The following is a 21300-nucleotide window of genomic DNA, read 5'->3' on the forward strand; positions in this document are numbered from 1 at the left end:
TTCACCTGCAGTTAGCTTGGACAGTTTAACTTTTTTCCCCTTCGCTTACTTAAAAGTCAACCGATTAGCAAAGCTAGTATGCCTCCGCCCTCCTCCGGTCCTTTGTGCTTGATCAGGTTTGGTTACAATTAGGTCACCTGCTGCCTCAGCCAATCAGAGCTTAATCTAAACTCACCTACACCTGTTCGACTAGATGACACATCAGCAGCATATCACTACGCATGTTTGCACACCAAGAGAAAAATAACGTAGTTTGCATAAAAAGCACAGGCGGAATTGGGTCCTCACGGCTGTAGGCAACGTCAATGTCCAATCACAAATTTTTAATTTATGTCACGTGTGTCCTTAAACCGAGCCGGTCGCGCGCTACACCGCAAAAAATGCTAATGCATTAGATGCTATATTTAACTTTTAATGGCTCCCATCTCCGTTTCACGTCTTTGCTTTCCGTTATATTTTGTTTTCTACTGGTAAACTCAAGGCTGTACTAAAAGCGAGTCCCAATGTCTTTTAATGTGTTACTAACACTAGCAAGTTTAGCCTTTACTTATTTTAGCTTGTTTATATTTATGCAGTGTATTACTGAGCGTCGGAGTGTCCGCGCAAGTCGACAGCTAACCTGAAATAAAACTACACACAGGCAGCAGGCATCTAACTAGCATTAAGAATAGCAGCATACATGTGTCATAAACATTACCATGTCTCAAAAGTTGTCGGCTGGGGCTTGTTTGGCTGCAGGTTCCTCCTTCTGCTTCAGCTGCTGCTGCCGCCTCTGCGCAGGGCTCGGTCCTTCTGACGTGTGATGAGGCTGCACAAATTTCACGTAACACGACCAAATAAACAGACTCCACCATACCGGACTCCACTTGTTGCTCTTTGTTTATTTAGTAAATATTATTTACACGTTTTCAAGAACACATGCTACAGAATTTCATATTTATAGCTCCCAAACAATAAAAACAGCTCTTGAGAACGAAGACAAAGAAAATAAAAACCTGGTGACTAAACAAAGTGTCATCCAGGTTTTGAACACTGAGAAAACATTCAAGTTTTTTTTCTTTTCTGTTATTGTTTTGTTTTTTTAAATTTTATTTAATTTTCAACCATTTCTGATCAAGGCCTCTTAAACTATGCAGTAGTGATTGTGCAGCATATAATATATATTCCTGGTGCTGCTAAAGCTCCCTTTGGTTTGTGCTTCTCTGCAGCTGTGATATTAGCACCCAAACAAATGGAAAAGGGCCCCAGTAGTAACTAATTTATAATTCATGATCTTATTTTTCTTCTTTTTTTTTAACCTGATGTTGTCTACTTCTTCATCTAATGATGTTGCAGTACCCTTTAATGCAATTTGAAGAGAACCCGGTGCTACAAAGCAGTGCAAGTTTATACTTTCAAAGTCAGACATTTCATTATGCATAGTACAAAACAGTATGTATGTTAACCTATGCAATAGCTTGTGTCGATTGCTATGTCGAGTTCGACTTGCAGAAGTCAAATATATATGTATTTACATTTAGAGTTACCATCTAGCTTCCAGTGTCAACACTATCTTAGCATTTTGCTACTATGCAGTCTCAGAAATTGGAGCTCAGTGGAGTACATAAAGAAACTTTAAAATAATGAAACAAAATTTTGAAATCCCTGCATTAATTTCATGGTTAATGTCACAAATTTGATGGTTTGTCATTAGTCTAGTGTGGCCTTAATAGCCAGAGTCTTTAATCTTGTCGTTCAGCTTTAGAAAAAACAAACAAAATCATAAACCTTTAGCAGTGTTCAAACTGACACACACTCACTGGACTCCTCGAATCACACACTGACTGATTGCTTTATATCCAAATTATGGATTATGTACATTTATAGATACACACACAGCCTAGAGAGCACCATAGTAGCTTACGATATAGCAAACGAACTAGTGACCACAGTAACACTACTTTACATTCAATAGCACACACTACAGTACACTGTACATTAAGGCATGAGGTGTTCTTGATGCAAAACAGCAGAAGATTCGCTGAGAAATGCGATGCACTGAGGAATGGAAACCATATCTATGAACTTCATCAGTCCTACCATCAAGGCAAGCTATAGCAATATAGACCCTCCTGCTGCTAAAGTACACTAAACTGTATTTTGAGTTAACTACACACTATCTATTACTCAAATAATTGAGCACTTAAAAACATTCAGAATTAGAATAAAATCTGAGGGTCATCAGCCTTCTGGTGTTTGCTGTCATCTATGCTGCTGATTAAAATACCTAAAAATGAAAGTTCTCAATTTTTTCTTTGCTTAACAAAAGATGATTTAATATAAAAGACAGCAATTTAAAGATACCGCTTCGAACACCAGGACCACCACTCTGATATGCCTTACATTTTTAAACGACTGCAAATTAATGTCATCTATTTTGGCGGGGCTCTGTTCATGCAGTGTAGTTATTACTCAAGGAATTAATACAAGCAATACATTTAGCCTTTGTGGCTGAATTAATTCATACCACTTAATTATTTTAAACTCTTTTCTTGGCTCTAATTATGTCTACTTAAAAATGCAGTTGAAAAGAATGATCATAATGGATTAAAGCAAGCCTGAAAAGCAAATGCTGGAACTGATTCTTTTACATAGCATTAGCATGTTTTATGAATGTAGATCTTTATAATGCAATGTGTCTACTTTACTATCCTATTTTACTAGTAGTCAACTGTATATTTGAACTGCCTGTAAATTGTATGTATAGTAAGATATATAAAGGAGGTAAGCACAATGAATATTAAACAACAGTTTGTAGCTGCACAGTAACTAAATGCAAGTCAGATAAGTCAAGTCTGTATTCAGTGTGTGTATTACTCGGTAATACTGTATAATTCTGCTCACTGCCTGCAGTGCACATTTTTAGGTAACAGCACATTAGAGTGATGCAAGTTACTTGCAGTTGATATTTTTTTTACAATTTACAATACCACCCATCTTCACTGAGCGCCGTGACTGCTGATCGAAATGCTGCAGCCCTTCTGACAGTCAAGTACAACAGTAGATGACAGCTCTGAACGTATACTGTGAGGCGTGCGAAACAAATCAAGAAAAATGATTTGATTGAAACCTCTTCACAACTGTTTTGGAAACATTTTGAACATCTTAGCAATGCAGCCAGTTCCCAGTTCCTTTAAAAGAAATAATAAAGATCTGTTTGAGTGTGTCATGATGCCAAACTGTCCTTAACGCTGTTCAAAAGGATGCCAATACTGGAGGTTCTTGTGTGTGTGTTCGTCTCTGCAGGGAAGAGTCCAGAAAGTGCTGGGTGTGTAGAAGATGTACTGATGAATTCACATGAAGGGCCGTGAGGAGGCCTCATGCATGCGCGAGTCTTACATATCCCACTGCAACCTCTAATCAACTAAGATCAATCTCTAAAGGCTAAATCATCACAAGAGAAAGAGAGAGATACACATCGCTGTCACAGAGTCCACGTGGTCTCTTCAGCTCCAGAAATGCTGCTTTGTGGGAAACTGGCGGAAACCTTCAGTGAAGAACTGATAAAAATCCTCATCAAATGACACGTAGTAAATATTATTGATCTGGTTTGTTTTTGCTGGCATTTTACGGAAAAGTCTGATTCTTTCTCTGATTTGGGATCTCTTGTGTCTCCGGACACTGAATCAATTCATGTAAACGACAGCCCTTTTGTGACAAGAGGACACAAATCACAAGTTGATTGTGTACAGGCTTGCATCGCTGAAGGCGATGCAAGCCTATACACAAACATTCAAAAATAGAACGACTGTACAAAAATATACATGAGTAGAAGTTGCCAGTATTTTATAACTTATGCATCCACGATAATAATAGGCATGATCGGAGTAACTGTTTCCAGGTAGGCCATGCTATTGTTACATCCTGTTGATGAGCTCATACTGTACACATAGTTTGGTAGATTGTAAAAACACTTAAGGGCAAAGTGTTATATCTCTGAGACTTAAATTCTGTGTTGAATTGCTGGTTGTTGCAGCTGATAAGCAGCACTTGGTTATCAGTTCAATGTAACTGATGACACCACGGGTGAAAGGTTCTGTGCCAGCAGAGTCCTGTTTTTAAAACTTAAAACTCGGGCGGCAGAACGCACAACAATCCACGTGAGCTGATATTTGCGCCAGATATACTGTACCGTTTGTCAGTAAGGTTCATATCACTGAGATTTGAGTCTCGCGTATAACAAGCTAAAAATCTAAGAAACAAAACTCATTACTTTGACCGCTAGACTGAGCTGAGCTTGGAAACCTGGAGTGCTGTTTGACTGCAGAGGTAAGCAAACAGTAAATGTAACTGTGTGCCTGAATAATTGGGGCGTATCTAGCCAGCAGCGCTTATGTTTGACTGGAGCTTTTACAGCTTGCATCCACACTGACGCGCTGCAGAGTGGGCCTGTCCTTACCACTCCGTCAGATGACTGCAGATGAGCCAGAAGATGGAGAGTTCGAGTTAGGGGAAGAAGGAAGGTTCCAGAAGAGCCACTTGCGTTTACACTGCCTCCTCTGGTACAGGTAGTCCTCCTTGTCGCGCTCTTTGCGTGCCCTTTGGTAGTGGTCGTCTTCTTTCAGGTACCACACCGGCGGCCAGCGATGTTTCTCAAAGTATTCTTGGTTCTCTGAATCAGAATAAATATTTTCAAGACAATCTTTTCTTTAGTTCCTCTCTGTCTCACACTGTTGTTCGCTACTAATGAGAGGAGAGCATTAAAGATTGATCAGATGTTTGTTACCTGCAGACTTGGCCTTCATATCTCGGGGAAACTTGCGGCAGATGCTGTTGTAGTTGGTACAGATGTGGTGAAGACACCAGCCAGTGAGCTGCTGGGCACCGTGGAACTGTCAGAACACAAAGTCATATATCATCACTCTGTGTGTTTTGTTTTGTAGATAAAAAGCAGCGCTGGGTTTGCTGACATGAAAAGCAATGATCGGTAATGCACATATTTAAAAAAACTATTTATATTTGGAGTACAGAGGCCATTTGAGTTGACCTTACATTTAGACTGTCTTGTTTACACTTCTTTGTCAGAGCCATTAAGTAAATTTGTACTGCACTTAGAAGCTTAGTCATGGTAGCATTACTATGCTAATTTTAGCATGCTGCAGTTAGTATGGCAACTAACAAAGTACAGCAGAAAGTGACAAATTCTAAGGATTCTAATATATATCAACAGTCTTTCTCCAATATATTTCCTGCAAATCTACCCCTTTTCTTTTCCTTGCTAACAAGCGAAAACAACACACAGAAAACAAACAAAAAAAATCTAACAGCCATTAGCCAGTTTGATTTGTTTGCTATATTCTGGTCTGGTAAAGCAGGCGGCAGTGTAGTAATAAAAAAACAACATGAAATTTCATTTTAATGTTTGTGTTTCAGTGGTGAATTGCACCAAATAAATTAAAAATGAGCAAAATGAGCTTGCCGGGTAAATGGAAAATATACCCATTTGAAACTTATTGACAGGATGATGTACAGTGCTGAGCATGATTCCTGTCTCCCAGTTGCTCACTGCACCAAAAATCCTTCAGCTAGGTAAGGGCAGTTTAATTTAATGTGTCTTTTGCCCCACCTACTGCCTGTGAAAACTATATTAGCCTCAAGAGAAGTCCCCTCTGAGAAATACCCTCATTAATAATAAAAATAAAATCTATTTTGTCACAACGTTGCATAAGTGCGTTAAGAACAATCCCTGCTTGAAATGATTGGCAGGTCACACTACCTGGGCCATATCCAAGTACACCAGCACATCTCCATCGATGTCAGCCCCCATCATCGCCGCCTCTGTCAGCACTGTTACTGTGTAGAGTTCTGAAAGAAACATAAAAGCTGCTCTCTGTAGGCAACGGCTTGGAAGGGCACACTGCGGCTGCATGTCATACAATCCTGTACTTTACAGGAAAATGATACCAAATGTAATACCTGTAAGTGCAACCAGGTGGGGGAGGCAAAGTCGATTGGCAAGAACAATGAGCTCCATTGCATCCAGATCCGAGCGAGAACAAAAGCGGCCCGTGTACAGATATTCTAGCACAGCCCTCATACAGCTGCGAGTTGTGTTGGGGAACAGCACCTTAGGAGCAGAAAACATACAAAATATAACATGATTCAGGTCCTGAAGGATTCAGCAGGTGTGCACAGAGAGAGGAAGAGCGAGAAGGAATCTCCTGTACAACATTTTACACAATCAGACTACAAAAAATATTTACTTTTTGTGCAGCAAGAGAGGGACACATTGTGAGTTTCATAGGTGATCAGTCTAAATATAGCTTTACAGAGCTATCTGATACACTATGGATCATTTGAAAAGACACAATCTCAATTCCAAACAATCTAAAAAGTTTTTCTTCTATCAGGCGTTTTATGAATCTGTAGTACTTTTAATTCATAGTAGAATCAGGCACAATTAGCAGGCCTCAGAGAACTGCAGTACGCTTGGATCACAAAGCCAGTATAATTGTATTACAGCAGATTTGCAGTCCTCTAATTATACTTTTTACACACTTCACGTAGTCTATTGGTTCGCTACACGAGCCACTTTGTGTATTTGAGATGTGCTACACAAGTGTGCTTTCTTTAATTATAAACTAATTAAATGCACTGATGATTTGATTGGTAATGAGTATGTAACTATAAATGCTGAACTATGTAGAATACGTGTTTCATATAGGGCTGATTTTAGCCTGTCCTCGACTCACCTCTTTGGTGCAGCTCTCAACAAAAGGCCCGCCAAACATAGCTGCCATCCAGTCACAACTAGAGATGAGTAAAGGCTTGTGGGCCATGATCGTCCCATCATCTAGCTTGAAAACTACATCTGCAATGCAGAAGTGAGAGCTAGTAAAACCTCACTTACACCAGCATCCACTCTACTTCAAGCTGGGCAGACAAACAAATACATGTAATGATTTGCTCTCACCAGAAAAAGTGCCTTTGGCCAAGCACTCTTTGACTCTGTTTGTCCGCCGCACATGGAAGGCTTTGGTGATTTCTTGGTTCATGAAGGCTTCATTGTTGAGTATGTTTGCCACCATCATCCGCAGGTCAAAGACCTCCAGCAGCTCAGCGATGTGAGCAATGTGCATTAGCTCTTTTTCATTCTCGTCTAGCTGGCCAGTGTACAAGTAGCGAAGAACTGCTCGAAAAGGACCGAGCTGCATGGACTGGTCCATGTGGACTACAGTCATAGGCCTGGGGCTATACGTTATGGGGTCGTCCACAAGCTCTTCCTGGATGCTGACAAAGGCTCGGCTCCACGAGGAGAGCAGTCTGCCCCGCCGGGCGACCTCGGAGTCTTTCAAGGTCCCGTCACTAGTGCAGGCCCTCAGGTTGGCCCTGTCTCCATCATCGCTGCTCTCACAAACATCAAAGCTTGCGGCACGCATCAACAGCTCTCGCCCAGAGATCGGACCCCGAGGGGGCTTTTCGGTCTCCTCATTTTGCATGTCCATAATAAAGAGGTCGTAGAACTTTGAAGAGGATGTCGCCAGGTATATCTTGTGTGCGAAAATCTTTTGTCGCTCCTGCAGGACCAGGATGACATCGGCACAGTGTGGGTCCTCGAGAAGACCGGCTGGATGCTCCTCTGTGGTGGTAGGGGGAGGTGGCACAGTGATTATAGGTGGGGGAGGTTTTGGTGGCAAGAAGGGTGCCTGAAGGAGAGGTCGCTGGACATTTCTGAGGTGAGATTTCCAAAACTGCAGGTGGCGGCGTGAAATGAGCGCAGCTCGGATGGCGTTATCAAAGACGTCCTTGACTCCAAACTGAGCAACAACACTGGTTTCATAATATGGTACTCCCAGCTCTTTGGCCACCTCCCGGCCTCTTTCTGGGGGAAGAATCTCACTTGATTTTATTGGTCTGAAAAATAACATATCAGAAGTTAATCGGAAGTAAATCGACCTTTCGGTCATGAAACTTGAAGGTTCTTGCATATAGAGAGAGAAAATGCAAAACTGAGTACCTGGCTAAAGGCCTCCGTGCCCTGTTCACTGCCTCCAGGTCAGCATAGCGCAGGTCCAGCTGACAGCCTACCAAGATGACAGGAGCACGGGGACAGAAGTGTTTGATCTCAGGGTACCACATAGTCTTTACATGGTACAGAGAGTTGGGATTGGCGATTGAGAAGCACAAGACCACAACATCAGACCTGAAGGGAAGCCAGAGGGCAAACTTGCTTATTTCAGGTAAGATGAAAGCAACTGATGGTAAAAAGACCATAGAATTTCACATTTTCCCACCTGCCGTATGCAAAACGCCGGTCCTTATGATGGTCTCCAAAAGTATCCCAAAGGCGGAGTGACACGCTGACATCATCCACAACATCTCTTGAGCGCTCTAAAACCTGATAGATGCCAAAAAAATATTTGTATTTCTACAACCACCAGCCTCTCTATATCAAGGGACAAAAAACCCAAACTATTTGAGCTTTCTTACTCACCTCCTGGCATACTCTGTATTGGTCTATTGCCCAGACCGTGGGTACATGTGTGGCGAGTAACTGGTACTGAGTCAGGGTGGCATTGCAGGCCCGGGCGCAGATGAGGCGGGTCTTCCCAACTGCATTGTCTCCTACCACCACACACTTGATAGTTTCAACGTTTGGTCTCTCATAGTCCATATCAGAATCCGTCAGCTGGGGCCTGTCAGAATATAAAGGTGTGCAGAAAGTCGTGTATTAGCACTTTCAGTCCTATACTACCCTGCTATGAACGCTACAGGGACAGACACTGACAAGGCTTCATCTGCACTGCTAATTCTGCCTGCAGAGCTATCAGGGGATGGCCTTGTGACTTCCTTGTGTCTATTCACAAGTTCCCTTTTATTGTTCCTGATGTAGAAAAGAATGAAAGTACTGAGCAAACAACGACGGGAGATATACAGCAAATCAGAGCTAGGTGATAGGTTGGTTTTATTCAACCTTAATTAAAAGGTAGAGAAAAGGCACTCTTAGTTTCAAAAGAGTTAAATAAGTTTAAATGCTACTGCTCCTCTTTAAATAAAGGCTGCTGCAATGCTACATGTGTGACACATCCCTGCAATTCCTCCAACCATCAGCAAACCTAAAATTCCCTTTCTTTTTTCCCCATGTCATTACATCTCAAGCATAGCACCCCAACCTTATACCTCAGAGCTTATAACTTAAGTCATCACAGCCCTCATGCATGTGGCATGCACCTAAATGAAACAATAGGAACAGGTAAACAGACTATTTCTGTGTCTTGAAAATGGTTGCTGACGATTTAGGTCGCTGTTCCAGTTTCCAAGGGAACTGTGGTTGGTGTCAGTGTGTTAGACCCTATATCAGACAAGCCTCTGTGATTTATGCTATTTTTTGATTTGGGGTATAGAGACAACACCACTGTTAAGTGTCGTAACCTGATTTTGAACCATCTGAAACCCAAGTCACGCCATGTTTAATTTACACATCCAGAGCTTACACGAATAAACAAGAAACCTCCATCTGAGCCACCCCCCCTCCCCCCCTCCTCCTGAAAGCGTAAGCGGACTGGGAATATAGCCTCCATTCATATTTATATTCTCAGATAGTGCTGCCTACTTATGAATGAAGCCAGCTATCCCTACCTGGAAGTCAAGTGCCCACTATCAAGAAAAAACAAAAAAGCAGCTCCCTTTCTAAAGCATAACTTCTACTGCTCTTATACTAAAAGGACTTTCTATCCAAAACACTTTTGCAGCATCATTTGCTTACTTTGGTTCACACAGTGCTCTAAATATTACTATCATGGGTTACTATGATTTCTTTGCCTCATGGTCACTTTGTAGCCATTCATAAAAAAATCCAGCTCTTCATTCGCATAATCCGCATCACCATAGGCTTCTCTCACCTTTCAAAACAACTCGCAGTCTGACCTTAGGCTGGGCCTGTCTGATACTATAGAGATACCCCGCCCCTACAATTGCTCATTCAAATGCCCTTTCCTGTTACAGACTACAATGCGCAACTCACGAATTAATTAATGATTTTTAAAATGTGGTGAGATATACTATATAACGCACAGTGCCTTAAGTCAATCATCTTAAAAACACATTTTTAAGGAGCCTCGGTTATCTGCCATAACAAGGATGATAAAAACGTGCATACCCTACCAGAAGGACCGAACAGTGCCTCCCTCCACCACCGAGACACTAGTCATGAGGCTCTGCTGCATTACACGTTATGTAACGCCCCGTCACTGACTCTTGAGCCTGTTTATCCGGCTCCGAGTTCATCGCAAAAACCAGCCTCCCCCCATAAAATAAGCGAATTAAAACCACTCTGACGCTGTGGTCATAAAGGTTGCAGACCATCCTTACCGCAACATAAGGAAGTGCTGCATCGGGTTGGTCGATGAACGAGATAAAAAGCAGGGCTCCATCGGATGCGTCTTGCACCTGACGGCAGCTCGTATTTAACTTCATCTTCAAGGCGAGGTGAACGAGGCTTGGAAATAGCCGATGTTTCAGGAAAGGTGCTCTGGATCGGTGCGACGAGCCCGATGGCACTGGAAGAAACGCGGACGCTGAGGTGAAGTCTAACGGTGCGATGCAGAGCTGCAGCCCTGACCGTCATAGAGCCACCTCCACTTACTGGATGGCCTCCGTAGCTAATAATAGGCAGGCGCACAGACGGGAAAAAAAGAAAAAAAACCCCCCAAACCTATTTATTACAAAACACTGATCCGCTCATACTTTATACTTTATTTAGCCCAGGTTATGATTAAGTCATGCAACCCGCGAGACCTCGGACACATTAAGCATGAATGATCAGCTCCCTTCTAATCATAGTGGTGTAAGAAGGGGTGTGTCAGGTGGACTCACACACAGCGGAGAAAGACCAGGGATTAACTTTTGCATGTATGTATACACTAAAACACACACACACACCCTACACGCGCAGCAACTGCGCGCGCGCAGTGGTTGCAGGCATGTCGGATACACGACAAAAACTGAATAAATTACTGTTTGTTTAAGACATAATAGACTTCACTGTAATTGTGGCACTACCACACCATCAAAACGAAGTTAGATTGTACTCAATACAATTAGTAAGTAAATAAATAAATAAAAAAACACAACAATAAGAAAATAAATAATAATAATCTAAATAAAAAACTCTTAAACACTAATAGAAATTAAGAAATAATACAAATATATTAAAGGAAATACACAGACTTTAGCAGACTTTTGAGACTCTGTCCCTTTTATACAAGTTTTGATATGACTCACATTATCGTTACAAATACGTTAACTGTTAACATTGTCCTGATCATTACATCAGCACGTACTTTGACTTTTAAATTCCCAAATTTGAATTATTTTTCTTTCATATTACCAAAATGATGCTGTTTGGAGCTTCTTACTTAGCAATAAAGACCCAATAGACCTACCTACGAGACTCGTAGGTCTGTAAGTCACCGCCGTTCATCAGTTTTGTGTTTTGTTTATTTTCAGCATTAAAACAACTGTGTTCAGTGAATCAGATTCTCCTGGATTTACTTGACATTTATCATGATCACCATACATCATCCTTCAGTGTCAGCAGCTAGCTAATGTCAGCTATTTAACTGCAAAAACATATCAATGGATCTAATTGGCAGGAAGTTTAGCTATTGTTTAACAGTTCGGGGAAGTCTTCAGTGATTTAACACACACGCACAAAAGAAAAAAAGCAACTCACTCATGGGTACTGACAGCCATGGTTTCCAAAGTTAAGGCCTACTAAAAGAGAGTTTGCACTGTCAGTGAAGTAGCACTTCCTTAAAGTCCAGCTCCCTGGCAGACCGCTGTTGTCCTCAGCCTCAGATCAGGAAATCTTTACAGCCACACAGTGTTCCAGTTATTTTGTCATCTGTGTTAGAAAGCGCAACAATGCAGTCTGGTGTTTGTTAACTATGTTTCAGAAGCAAGAGGATCAAATTACAGCTGACCTTTACACCGACTTGCAAATGTTACAATACCGAAGCTTACGTGGAGTTGCTCAAAAAGAAATCAGGCCGCTGAGCTGATTTTAACAAAGAAACTTCTCCAACAGATTCATGTCCTAGTGCGGGTTCATTTCATTCAGTATTTCCAAAACACGTGACAAATCGCAAAGTGATATGCCGGTTTGTTGGCGCTCTGGAGCACTGAGTATTACTGGCCTGATTCATTTACTGTTTACGCAAATACACTGTGCAGTGCATGGTTTGGGTTAAGGAAACTGCAGTGTTCAGTCTCCTCCAGCAGGTGAGGCTGACAGTCTAAATTTGACTTAATCCTCTTTTATATAGAGGGTAGAGAAAGGAGAAAGTCCCTTCAAAATAAAAGCCACAGGGCATAAACTGTTATATAGCACTTTTGTTTAAGTAGTAGTCTTTTATAGCTATCAGTCAAAACGTAAAGAGCGTGTTATCTTCAGGATATGAATACAAATTGAAAAAGACACGCCTACGCACGTTATTAACTTATTATTAGCGTATTTATTTATTGTTTCAGATGAAACTGCTGTCAAAGAGTTCTTAAACAAAAGGCTGATAAACACAAATGATTGTGCTTTTGTAAAAGCAACATATCTGTTCCTTATTTGTTATCAGTTACGTTCCTGATAACCTGTAGGAAATGTGGGAAAAAAACAAGGCGTTTTTTTTTTGTTTTTTTGTTTTTTTTACAACATGCAAAGCATCCCACCTGGCTTTAGTTTCTTCTTTGCATAACCTCAACAGTTTGGACGGTTATAGATCAACCAAGCGTGACACCGATTATTTGTTTCATACTAAATGATTCACAAAGTGAAGTATTGATTTTCTACAGTTGGAATTGTGCAACAGCAGAAGTCAGGTATAAAGGTTGTGTAAGCAATACCTTTGTGCTCGAGTCCAGCCAGACTGGGGTGTCCGGGATCATTCAGCTAATCAGAGGATCATTGCAGTTTTTGGTGCTTGCCTTGTTTTCTCTATGGCTTCTGCTGAAACAGACCAGACCGAAGCTCTCTTCTCTCTGAAGTCCTACCATGTCTCAGAGGAACTCGGCTTCATCCTTCCAGATCCTTTGGTACGTTGAAAAGCTCTTTTGAAGTCCTGTGTGTGTTATTTTAGCTTTGCTTGTTTCACGTTTGTGATGTAACATTATTACATTTTATTCACATTGTATTGCTTAAAAACCAAACCTTTAATGAGAATTTGCCAATTACATTAATCCTTATAGCGCCAAAAAAGCTGTTATAAAAATGTTAACTTTAGTATTGATTGAGACCAACAAAGATGAAGGAAGTGAGCGTTATTCCTGGAAGACGTTTACAAAATCACATTTTTGCATATAGAAGAGAGCAAAAGTGTAGAGAACATTAATGTTTATAATTTCTGTAGCCAGAAATAAAACATGAAGCACAGTGATGGATGGGAGAATTGGTTCCTAAAAAAGAAGCTTAGTAAGTTAAGGTCCTGCTTGGACGCAAGCGCACAACACACATGATGGTTACAAGTTGTGACCATTTCATTTTGAGCCCGTTGAGCCATTTGGATTTTAGTGAGTTTGTTGCTTTTCCATTTAAGGACAACATGAACTTGGATTTGTTTGCATTTTACAACAACTACAGTTGTGTTAAATGGTACTGACCAACATTAACATTTTCTCATGATGTGCATTTAAAGGAAGAGCTTCCACCTTACTACCAGCCATGGATGGATATCGCCCTGAGAATCCCGGAGCTTGCGCAGTCCCACGAGTTGCGCTCCCGTATTAACAAGGTATTTATAATGACAAGCACCATTCACGATGATTGTGAAGCAGTTGCTCAGTACAGTTGTCTATGACCAGATGCCACTGCTGAGCAGCAAGTTTCTGCAGAAACACAAAGAGTTACGACTGGCCCACCTGGCTCTCAGCATGATGACCATGGGCTACATCTGGGAGGAGGGAGAGAAAGATACAGTTGAGGTAACTAACTGTCTGTTAGCTTTTCTTTTTCTTTTGCCTCCTGTTTTCTGAATGCTACATGTTACCTTAAGTGATTCAGTTATTATGACTGATTTCTCTTTGATATTCTTTTAAGATACTACCACGCAGACTGGCTGTTCCATACTGGGAGGTGTCACAACGCTTAGGGCTTCCCCCAATTATCACACATGCAGATGCAGTATTGGCTAACTGGAAGAGGAAAGAGCCTGACGGGTAAGGCCGCTAATCTCCTGCCAGCAGTTTGAGTAAACCCAGCAAATGTGTATAAATATGTCCTGTTTTTCATGTCCATCTGTATATCTGCTGTGCCAGGCCTTTCAACATGGAGTGAGTAAAATTCTGTTTCTGCACACAGTATAATACAATATGTACTATCATACTATAATGTGCACAAAGTTTACATTGCTTTACATTTGTCAAACAGGAACCTTGAGTTGTTGGTCAGCCTCCCGGGTGGAGAAAGTGCCCGAGGTTTCTTCTTGGTCACTCTGCTGGTGGAGCTGGCTGGAGTTCCTGCGGTGAAGGTGAAGATGCATTAAAAATAGGAAACATCCTAAAATGTGCACTTGATAATTGTTGTTAACTGACAAATATAAGGGCACCCTTAAAGCGAGGACATTTCTAACAGAACCACTGCTTTGTAGAATATTCCCACGGTGATCAATGGTGTGAGGTGTGGTGACACCGAGGCTGTGGCCAGAGGCTTGGAGATCATCAGCCGGTCTATTGAGGACATGACTGACGCACTCAAACTGATGCAAGGTACTTATTCAGATGTAAAACCTAAATGTGTTACAGCCTTTTTCCAAAAATGTTTGCACGTTATGTTATGTGAAGGCTGATGTGCAGGCAGGAGTGGTGGTAAGAAGGACCCAATGTGCAGACACTTGGAGGCAAACGTTAACTCAAAAACTCAGCTTTATTGCTGGATGGTAGAAAACAAAAAACTAACTGAACTAAGAACATAAACTAAGCAACAAACCAGTTGACAGGCAAAACACACAGCATGGTAGACAGTAGATCACAACACAGACAGAGGAAAACACAGGGCTTAAATACACAGAGGGAACAATCAGTGAATGAGAGACAGGAGAGAAACACAGCTGGGACAAATCAGGGCTAACGAGACAAGGGAAGCAAAATCAGATACATTAACATGAGACACGGACTTTCAAAGTAAAACAGGAAACATAACACAGAGACACGGACTTGACAAGGGGATACAGCTGACAGGGGAGACAGAGCAACTATAGAACACAGAAACATAAACCATAAGACAGAGAACTCTAACAAAGAAACCAAAAGACTAGAAATGATAAATAATGGCAAAATCAAAGTTCAATAAATAAAGAAAACTCAAAACTCTGGGTCAACGACCCAGGTCTCCTAAAACGTTATGCTGTAGACAGGGTTAGGGTTAGTTCAGGACATGGACTTGTTTAACTTTGGTCTTGCTTTTCTAATATGTATGGAATATGATGCGGTATGATTGCTGAAATGATGTTCTCTGTCTTGTTTAAACAGTATGTATGTTTTTTTTGGTTGAGTTGTTAACTGTGTTTCAAAAAGTGTTTTTATCCCTATGCAGTTAAATAATTTAGCATAGTTTGCAATGCAGTGGCAGCCGAGGGTCCAAAGATCACAGCTGTTTGTTGTTTGCTTTCAGCATACAGAGATTTCTCAGAACTTTAAATGATGTTTAACACAGGTAGAAAACTCCCTTCCCTGAATCTTTTTAAATTTAAATTGAGAGTTATTTGTAAATGACTGAAACGTTTACCCGTGCTGTCTTTAAGCGTATGACCCCGCCTCTTGCCCAAAGCCAGCTGGGATAGGTTCATTGATAAAGAAAGAAAAAAGTTTTTTAATGATTGCAATTGATTCAATTCTTGCCTTTTTTCTTTTTTTCGTGATTATTGTAAAATGAATCCCATTAACAACTGTTTTCTTTTCTTCCCTAAGTGCATGTGGACCCTTCAGTCTTCTATGGCATTATGAGGATCTACCTGTCTGGGTATAGAAGTCTATTGCTGTTTTCTCTCGATTCACATAGTTGCAAAGTGAAACATGTTTTTGAGACCTATGTGCATGCCCGTGTCACATAATCATACTTAGATGGAAAGACAACCCGTGTATGCCAAAGGGGCTGGTTTATGAAGGGGTCCAGACAGCGCCGATGAGGTATTCAGGAGGGAGTGCTGCACAAAGCAGTCTGCTGCACTGTTTTGACGAGCTTCTGGGAGTCAAACATGAACCAAAAAGTGGTAAAAAGGCTGACGAATTGTCAATAACATGATCCCAACTGTGCCAGAGATGAATGTAAAGAATTCACTGCTTTTGTTTTTCCCCAGCTTCCTTTCTAATCTACATGAGGGACTACATGCCTCCTCTTCACAAGAAACTGATCAACGACATCTCTTTGCAGCCGTCCCTGAGGAATTTTGTCCAGCAGCAAGATCGCAAGGACCTCAACAATGTCTTCGATCTCTGTGTTAAAAAGTTGCTGGCTTTGCGCAGCTACCACATCAATGTCGTCAGCCGCTTTATCACAGTACCTGCTGCCCGTGCTCGACATCTGCGTGACCAAAACCATAACTCAGATGGCGAGATGATCAGCAGAGCACCCACAGCACTTGAGGAGAGGGGGACCGGTGGCTCAAGCATAATGTCTTTCCTAAAAACTGTGAGAGATCAAACAAAAGATACATTGCTGCCCGAGGCAAGCAGAGAAATAAAACATCACAGCTGAACTGTCATCACAGAGGAACCGCGAGTCATGCAAATCAAATAAAACCACCAGAAAAATCAACTCTGATGACTTTCCACACTATTTCACTTATCTTTAAAAGGGTAGCTTTTGGCAGAATGAAAGCGAGGGGCCTCTTTTGATTGTCTTCCATGTAGCTTTGGCGGGTCTGTAAACAAACCTCAGCCTAATAGACACGAGTGATACCCGTCAATCGATCCAAACCATGATTTAAACCACTACTGTTGCTTTCATTACACGCAACCACTAATCGCTTCTTTAATCTGAACTGGAATGTGAAAAAAAGAGCATCATTTCAAGATCCAAATATTTTGATGACATTTAGACATTAAACAGTTTAAATCAGTACTAACACTCCTGTAATTTTGGTAAATGAGACTGAGAAACCAAGATCAAGTGTATTTTTCAAATCACAAAGATTTCTTGGTTTCTGCAGCCTGAAGATTATCTTAAATCATCCACCGCTGGTATGGAAGTAAAAACAACTGACTTTCTGCTTTTAAGTAAAATAATCAGGGAAAATAAAGTACTGCAGTACCGTGTGAAACCATGGTAGGGCACTAAAGGGCAGCATTACGATGAGCTACCAGAGTGGGCAGCCTATGAGAGAAGCAAGCCTGATTTGGCCTTGACAAGCAAAACTGACCCCATAATGATAATGTGTTATTCATTAATTGCAGTCTTGTGATGATGTATTGAAATTCACATCCACTCATTAAAGTACCAAAAGGATGGAACCTGACTCTTCCATCTCAGAAAATAATCGTCCTTTGTTGTGTCTTAACTTCGTGGCGCTGATTCACAACAGGGTTGTCATGTCAGAACACAAAGCAGAGCAGAGACGCATCGACTTATCAGAGTGGTTACCTCAGCTCTCCTGCCTTCTTCCTCCAGCCCACATCCAGCCCTCACATGCCCCACCATACTTCCTGAACCCACTGTGTGGAAAACCCAGGGCAATGAAGGGATGGATTGTGCCATGAATGGCTCATGCTGTGTAATCTTCTCCTTTCCTGGCTCATCTCCACTGGTATTTCATTACAATAACAGCCTCGCCAGATCAGATAAGAGAGATGGTGTGGCAATTAGACATGACAGTTTCCCCAACCTGAGTGACCTACTTTATCTTGAACTCTTTTCACATGCTGGTGAGCGGGAATGACAATAGAAGAGGCAAATGGAGAGAACACAATTACACATGCGGCCTGTGAAAGGTTTTAGCGTGAGAGATATGTGTCTGTGCATATGGAGACAGCAATTTTAATTTCAGTTTACTCTGACAAATTCAGAGCAAATACCTACAAATTTCAAATTAAGCTGGGTGTCATTTGTGGGTTTTGTACTTAAACCGAGGCACTCAGGCAACCACAGAGAATGTTTCTATAAGATGACAGGGAGGCCTTAGGCGAGGAGGTGAAAGGTGAACTGAAACTGGAAATGGGTGGTGATAGGCCAAACAGTGTATTCACATCATGGGGATCTGATTAGATCCATCATTGTCCAGCCAAAGTAAATAATGTCTTTCCTTATTGCCATGTAGGTGGAGGACTCCCTGACAACCCTACAGTAAACACAGGCCATCTCTAAGGATGTCTTCATTGTGTAGTCGGGGCTGGGCCTCTATGGCCGCTATAGTTTCACCTTGTATCACGCAGCTGGTTTCAGTATAGGAATCACACACGTGCATGAACACACCTGTACTAACAAGGTTGTGACGTGTATTATGTAAATAATAGGGTGAAAGGTGTCAAGTTTTGCCTTAAATGTTCATATTGGCTGCAAAAGTTTAGTCGTAATTGTTAAATATGTGACATTTCTTCACTGCCGCACGCATCTGGAGTCTCTGTTTTTTGAGAAATCTCCTAAGACATCCATATTCCAGCTATCTGACAGGATAACAGACAAGGGTTGTCCTTTTGGTTAGAGAATCGGATATCTGTGCCTTGGTGGTTAACCACGGGATATCCTGGATTCTGTTATTTCAAAATTGAATTTATGATGCTGCTGCTTACCTCAAGCCAAGCAAAGCCAGGACCTTTTCTCACCCTGTGAAGGAGCAGCCTCGATGGCAGCAGGGAGGGACTGATTGTCTTTGGCGTGCACATGACGGGTGTAGCCTGGAATTATGGGCTACACATACAGCACAGTAGGTGACTTGGTGTTGGGTTTCAACTTTCCACTCATCTTGACTTCATTATCTTTGTCAAACATCTATTTACACACACCCAGAGTTCAGAGACATCTTCATCATTTACTGATGGGAAACACCCTGAATTTGAACTCTTTTCAAAGCTATTTTATGAACTGGGCAAAGAGAGTCTCAGACCCCCAGGGGCACCTGAAGCAAGGTCAACTACATATCATGTTGGTCTGTGTAGAATAATTGAAAATTTGTAACCAATTTTCACGTCTAAATATCATCCTCCTCGGGCTAAGAGGTCTAAGTGAAGAAAATAATTTTAAGTACTTACATGTTTGGTTATTTCTGGTTTTGGTAAACTGCTTATGGAAATTACAAACAGAGTAAAGTGTCACATAAGTAAGATCGATAATGGGAACAGGCCAAATTTTCTCAAGGAAAGGTGACCCAGTGCTACTTTTATTACCTACTTTAACTTGGGACACACTGGGAAAGGCTAATGCCACATGGCTGTCCAACAAGCCATAGCCACAATATAAGACTCTTTTTACTATTTCCTTTTTCATTTGTACTGAGATCGACTTCCCTGTCTGAAAGCATATTTTCTCCCATATTAGCTTCTATACGCTGGTTCCCACTGAAATTTCTCCTCTCATACAAGGTCTTAAATATTCAGGCCTCATCTTATTTTAAAGATCTCCTAGTACCATATCACCCCAAGAGAGCACTTTGCTCTCATACTGCTGGCTTACTTGTGGTTCCTAGAGTATTAAAAAGTAGAATGGGAGGCTTTCAGGCTGCTCTTCTGTGAAACCAGCTCCCAGTTTGGATTTGGGAGACAGACACTGTCTCTACTTTTAAGACTAAGCTTAAAACTTTCCTTTTTTGATAGAACTTATAGTTAGACTAGATTGGTTGACCCTGAATGCTGAGTGTTTTGTCTTCACTTTGCATTTAATCATTACTTATTATTAATCTTTCTTCTACAGTTTGTGCTTTTTGTCCCGTTTTCCTCCTTTCACACCCCAACCAGTCATGGCAGATGTTAATAGGGAATTTTTCCTTTCTGCTGGCCCCAAGTGCTTGCTTGCTTGGTTGTTTGACAGTTGGGGTTACTCTGTATTATTCTAGGGTATCTACCTTACAATATAAAGCACCTTAAGACGACTGCTGTTGTTGTTTGGCACTATTTAAGTAAAGTTGAATTGAAAAACTGAATTGAAATGAAAGTCTGATAAAATATATGTGTTAATTATGAAAATAAATAACAGAATGAATAGGGTGTCTTCCATTTCTCAGCACAACATAGATTGAACCTTTAGATGGACTAGGGACACTGTACAAAAATCGCATCTGAAAAAAGTGTTATAAGCACAGATTCTGAGCTACAGAAGATGACTGTCACACTGAAAGACTTGCTTCTAGAGGGTTTTTTTGTCCACACGTAGCTTTTTTGTGTGTGCTGGAATCACACAAGGCTTTGAGCACCTCTCTCAAATGCTTATTGTTGCTAGGTTACAGAAACTGTCTTCTTTAAAGTTTTCTCCTTCACCATTGTTGACAGTGTGGACATCTTAAAGGCAGTCCCAACCTGTTTTGATTGGTGAGAGAAGGTACAGTCACAAGCACTCTGCAATGCAATCATTTTTACACAAAGGACTCGCTGTTAGTAATCAACTTCATAGGAGTTGTATAGAAAGTAGATGCTGACAGCTGTAAATCTGTACATACAGATCTTAATAGTAATATACTTTCAGCAGGGTTTCCAGCAAGCTATTGTTAAATTTAGTCACATTAGACTCATGTTGCAATGTTACAACTGTCCTTATCATCAGTTTCTCTGTCACACACAACACGGCGCACATTAAAGTATTACAAAACTTCATGAAAACATCAACTGCCAATCTGTTTTGTGTTTCCAGTGCTAAATCATCATCCCCAAAAAACATGCAAAATTACTAATTAGTCACCGTTTGCTTAAAAGTTATAGGTTTAAAATGTGTTTAACATTACCAATCTAACTAACCCCCAGCATGCAACGCTATTCACATTATACTGAGCAATTAATGGGAAACGGCAATTAATTTGCCCCCCTTTTTTTATTAGTATAATAGTGTTCCTAATGGGAAAAGGTTTTCTGTCAGACTTTCAGTTTTCTTAAGCTAATGCACAAGGAGCGATTTGCTTGTTGCACATTGCTTTGAAGCTAGTTGGTCACTAAGCCAACGTTCTAGGCTGTGGTTGCCTAGGTAACCAAAGCCTGGTTGTCCCCCAACCCAGTCAATTCATTTAATGCTCTGCCCTAATCAGCCCTCCAAGCATGGATGCACTTGGTCACGTAACAGACACGCTCTGCTGCTCTGTTAGCTAAGTTAACTATTTACAGAAGTAACAATGCCGTGCAGGTGGAAGTTACTTTATT

At 41.1% G+C, this 21300-nt stretch overlaps 3 protein-coding genes across 6 annotated transcripts in view; 1 reads left to right on the forward strand and 2 right to left on the reverse strand.

Moving 5' to 3' along the window:
• LOC134638965 (phosphatidylethanolamine-binding protein 4) overlaps positions 1–793 on the reverse strand; it is a 52908-nt gene extending 52115 nt beyond the window's left edge. Inside the window, exon 1 of the mRNA XM_063489942.1 lies at positions 698–793. Coding sequence (XP_063346012.1) covers positions 698–700 — 3 coding nt within the window. The 5' untranslated portion in view covers positions 701–793. The remainder of the gene's footprint in view (positions 1–697) is intronic.
• Positions 794–895: 102 nt separating this feature from the next.
• LOC134638608 (rho-related BTB domain-containing protein 2-like) lies at positions 896–10460 on the reverse strand. Of its 3 annotated transcripts, none has more exons than XM_063489352.1 (10): positions 10351–10460; positions 8474–8675; positions 8274–8377; positions 7997–8182; positions 6953–7893; positions 6732–6850; positions 5956–6106; positions 5756–5844; positions 4766–4871; positions 896–4651 (listed from the first exon to the last, which is right to left on the reverse strand). In XM_063489352.1, the coding sequence occupies exons 1-10, from the start codon at positions 10410–10412 to the stop codon at positions 4446–4448; spliced, it is 2166 nt and encodes a 721-aa protein (XP_063345422.1). In that variant the 5' UTR covers positions 10413–10460; the 3' UTR covers positions 896–4445. The 3 variants fall into 3 exon arrangements, with proteins under 3 accessions (XP_063345422.1, XP_063345423.1, XP_063345424.1); XM_063489353.1 differs by lacking the exon at positions 10351–10460 and adding an exon at positions 10144–10265; XM_063489354.1 differs by lacking the exon at positions 10351–10460 and adding an exon at positions 10139–10155.
• ido1 (indoleamine 2,3-dioxygenase 1) lies at positions 10457–17467 on the forward strand. Of its 2 annotated transcripts, none has more exons than XM_063489356.1 (11): positions 10457–10561; positions 12989–13065; positions 13665–13760; positions 13831–13950; positions 14066–14184; positions 14284–14298; positions 14396–14495; positions 14616–14733; positions 15934–15985; positions 16087–16235; positions 16323–17467. In XM_063489356.1, the coding sequence occupies exons 3-11, from the start codon at positions 13695–13697 to the stop codon at positions 16718–16720; spliced, it is 1137 nt and encodes a 378-aa protein (XP_063345426.1). In that variant the 5' UTR covers positions 10457–10561; positions 12989–13065; positions 13665–13694; the 3' UTR covers positions 16721–17467. The 2 variants fall into 2 exon arrangements, with proteins under 2 accessions (XP_063345426.1, XP_063345425.1); XM_063489355.1 differs by having other exon boundaries at positions 10477–10561; positions 12895–13065.
• The last annotated feature ends 3833 nt before the right edge of the window (positions 17468–21300 follow it).

Source organism: Pelmatolapia mariae, linkage group LG12 (genome assembly GCF_036321145.2).
Source record: "Pelmatolapia mariae isolate MD_Pm_ZW linkage group LG12, Pm_UMD_F_2, whole genome shotgun sequence".
Classification (NCBI taxonomy): Eukaryota; Metazoa; Chordata; class Actinopteri; order Cichliformes; family Cichlidae; genus Pelmatolapia; species Pelmatolapia mariae.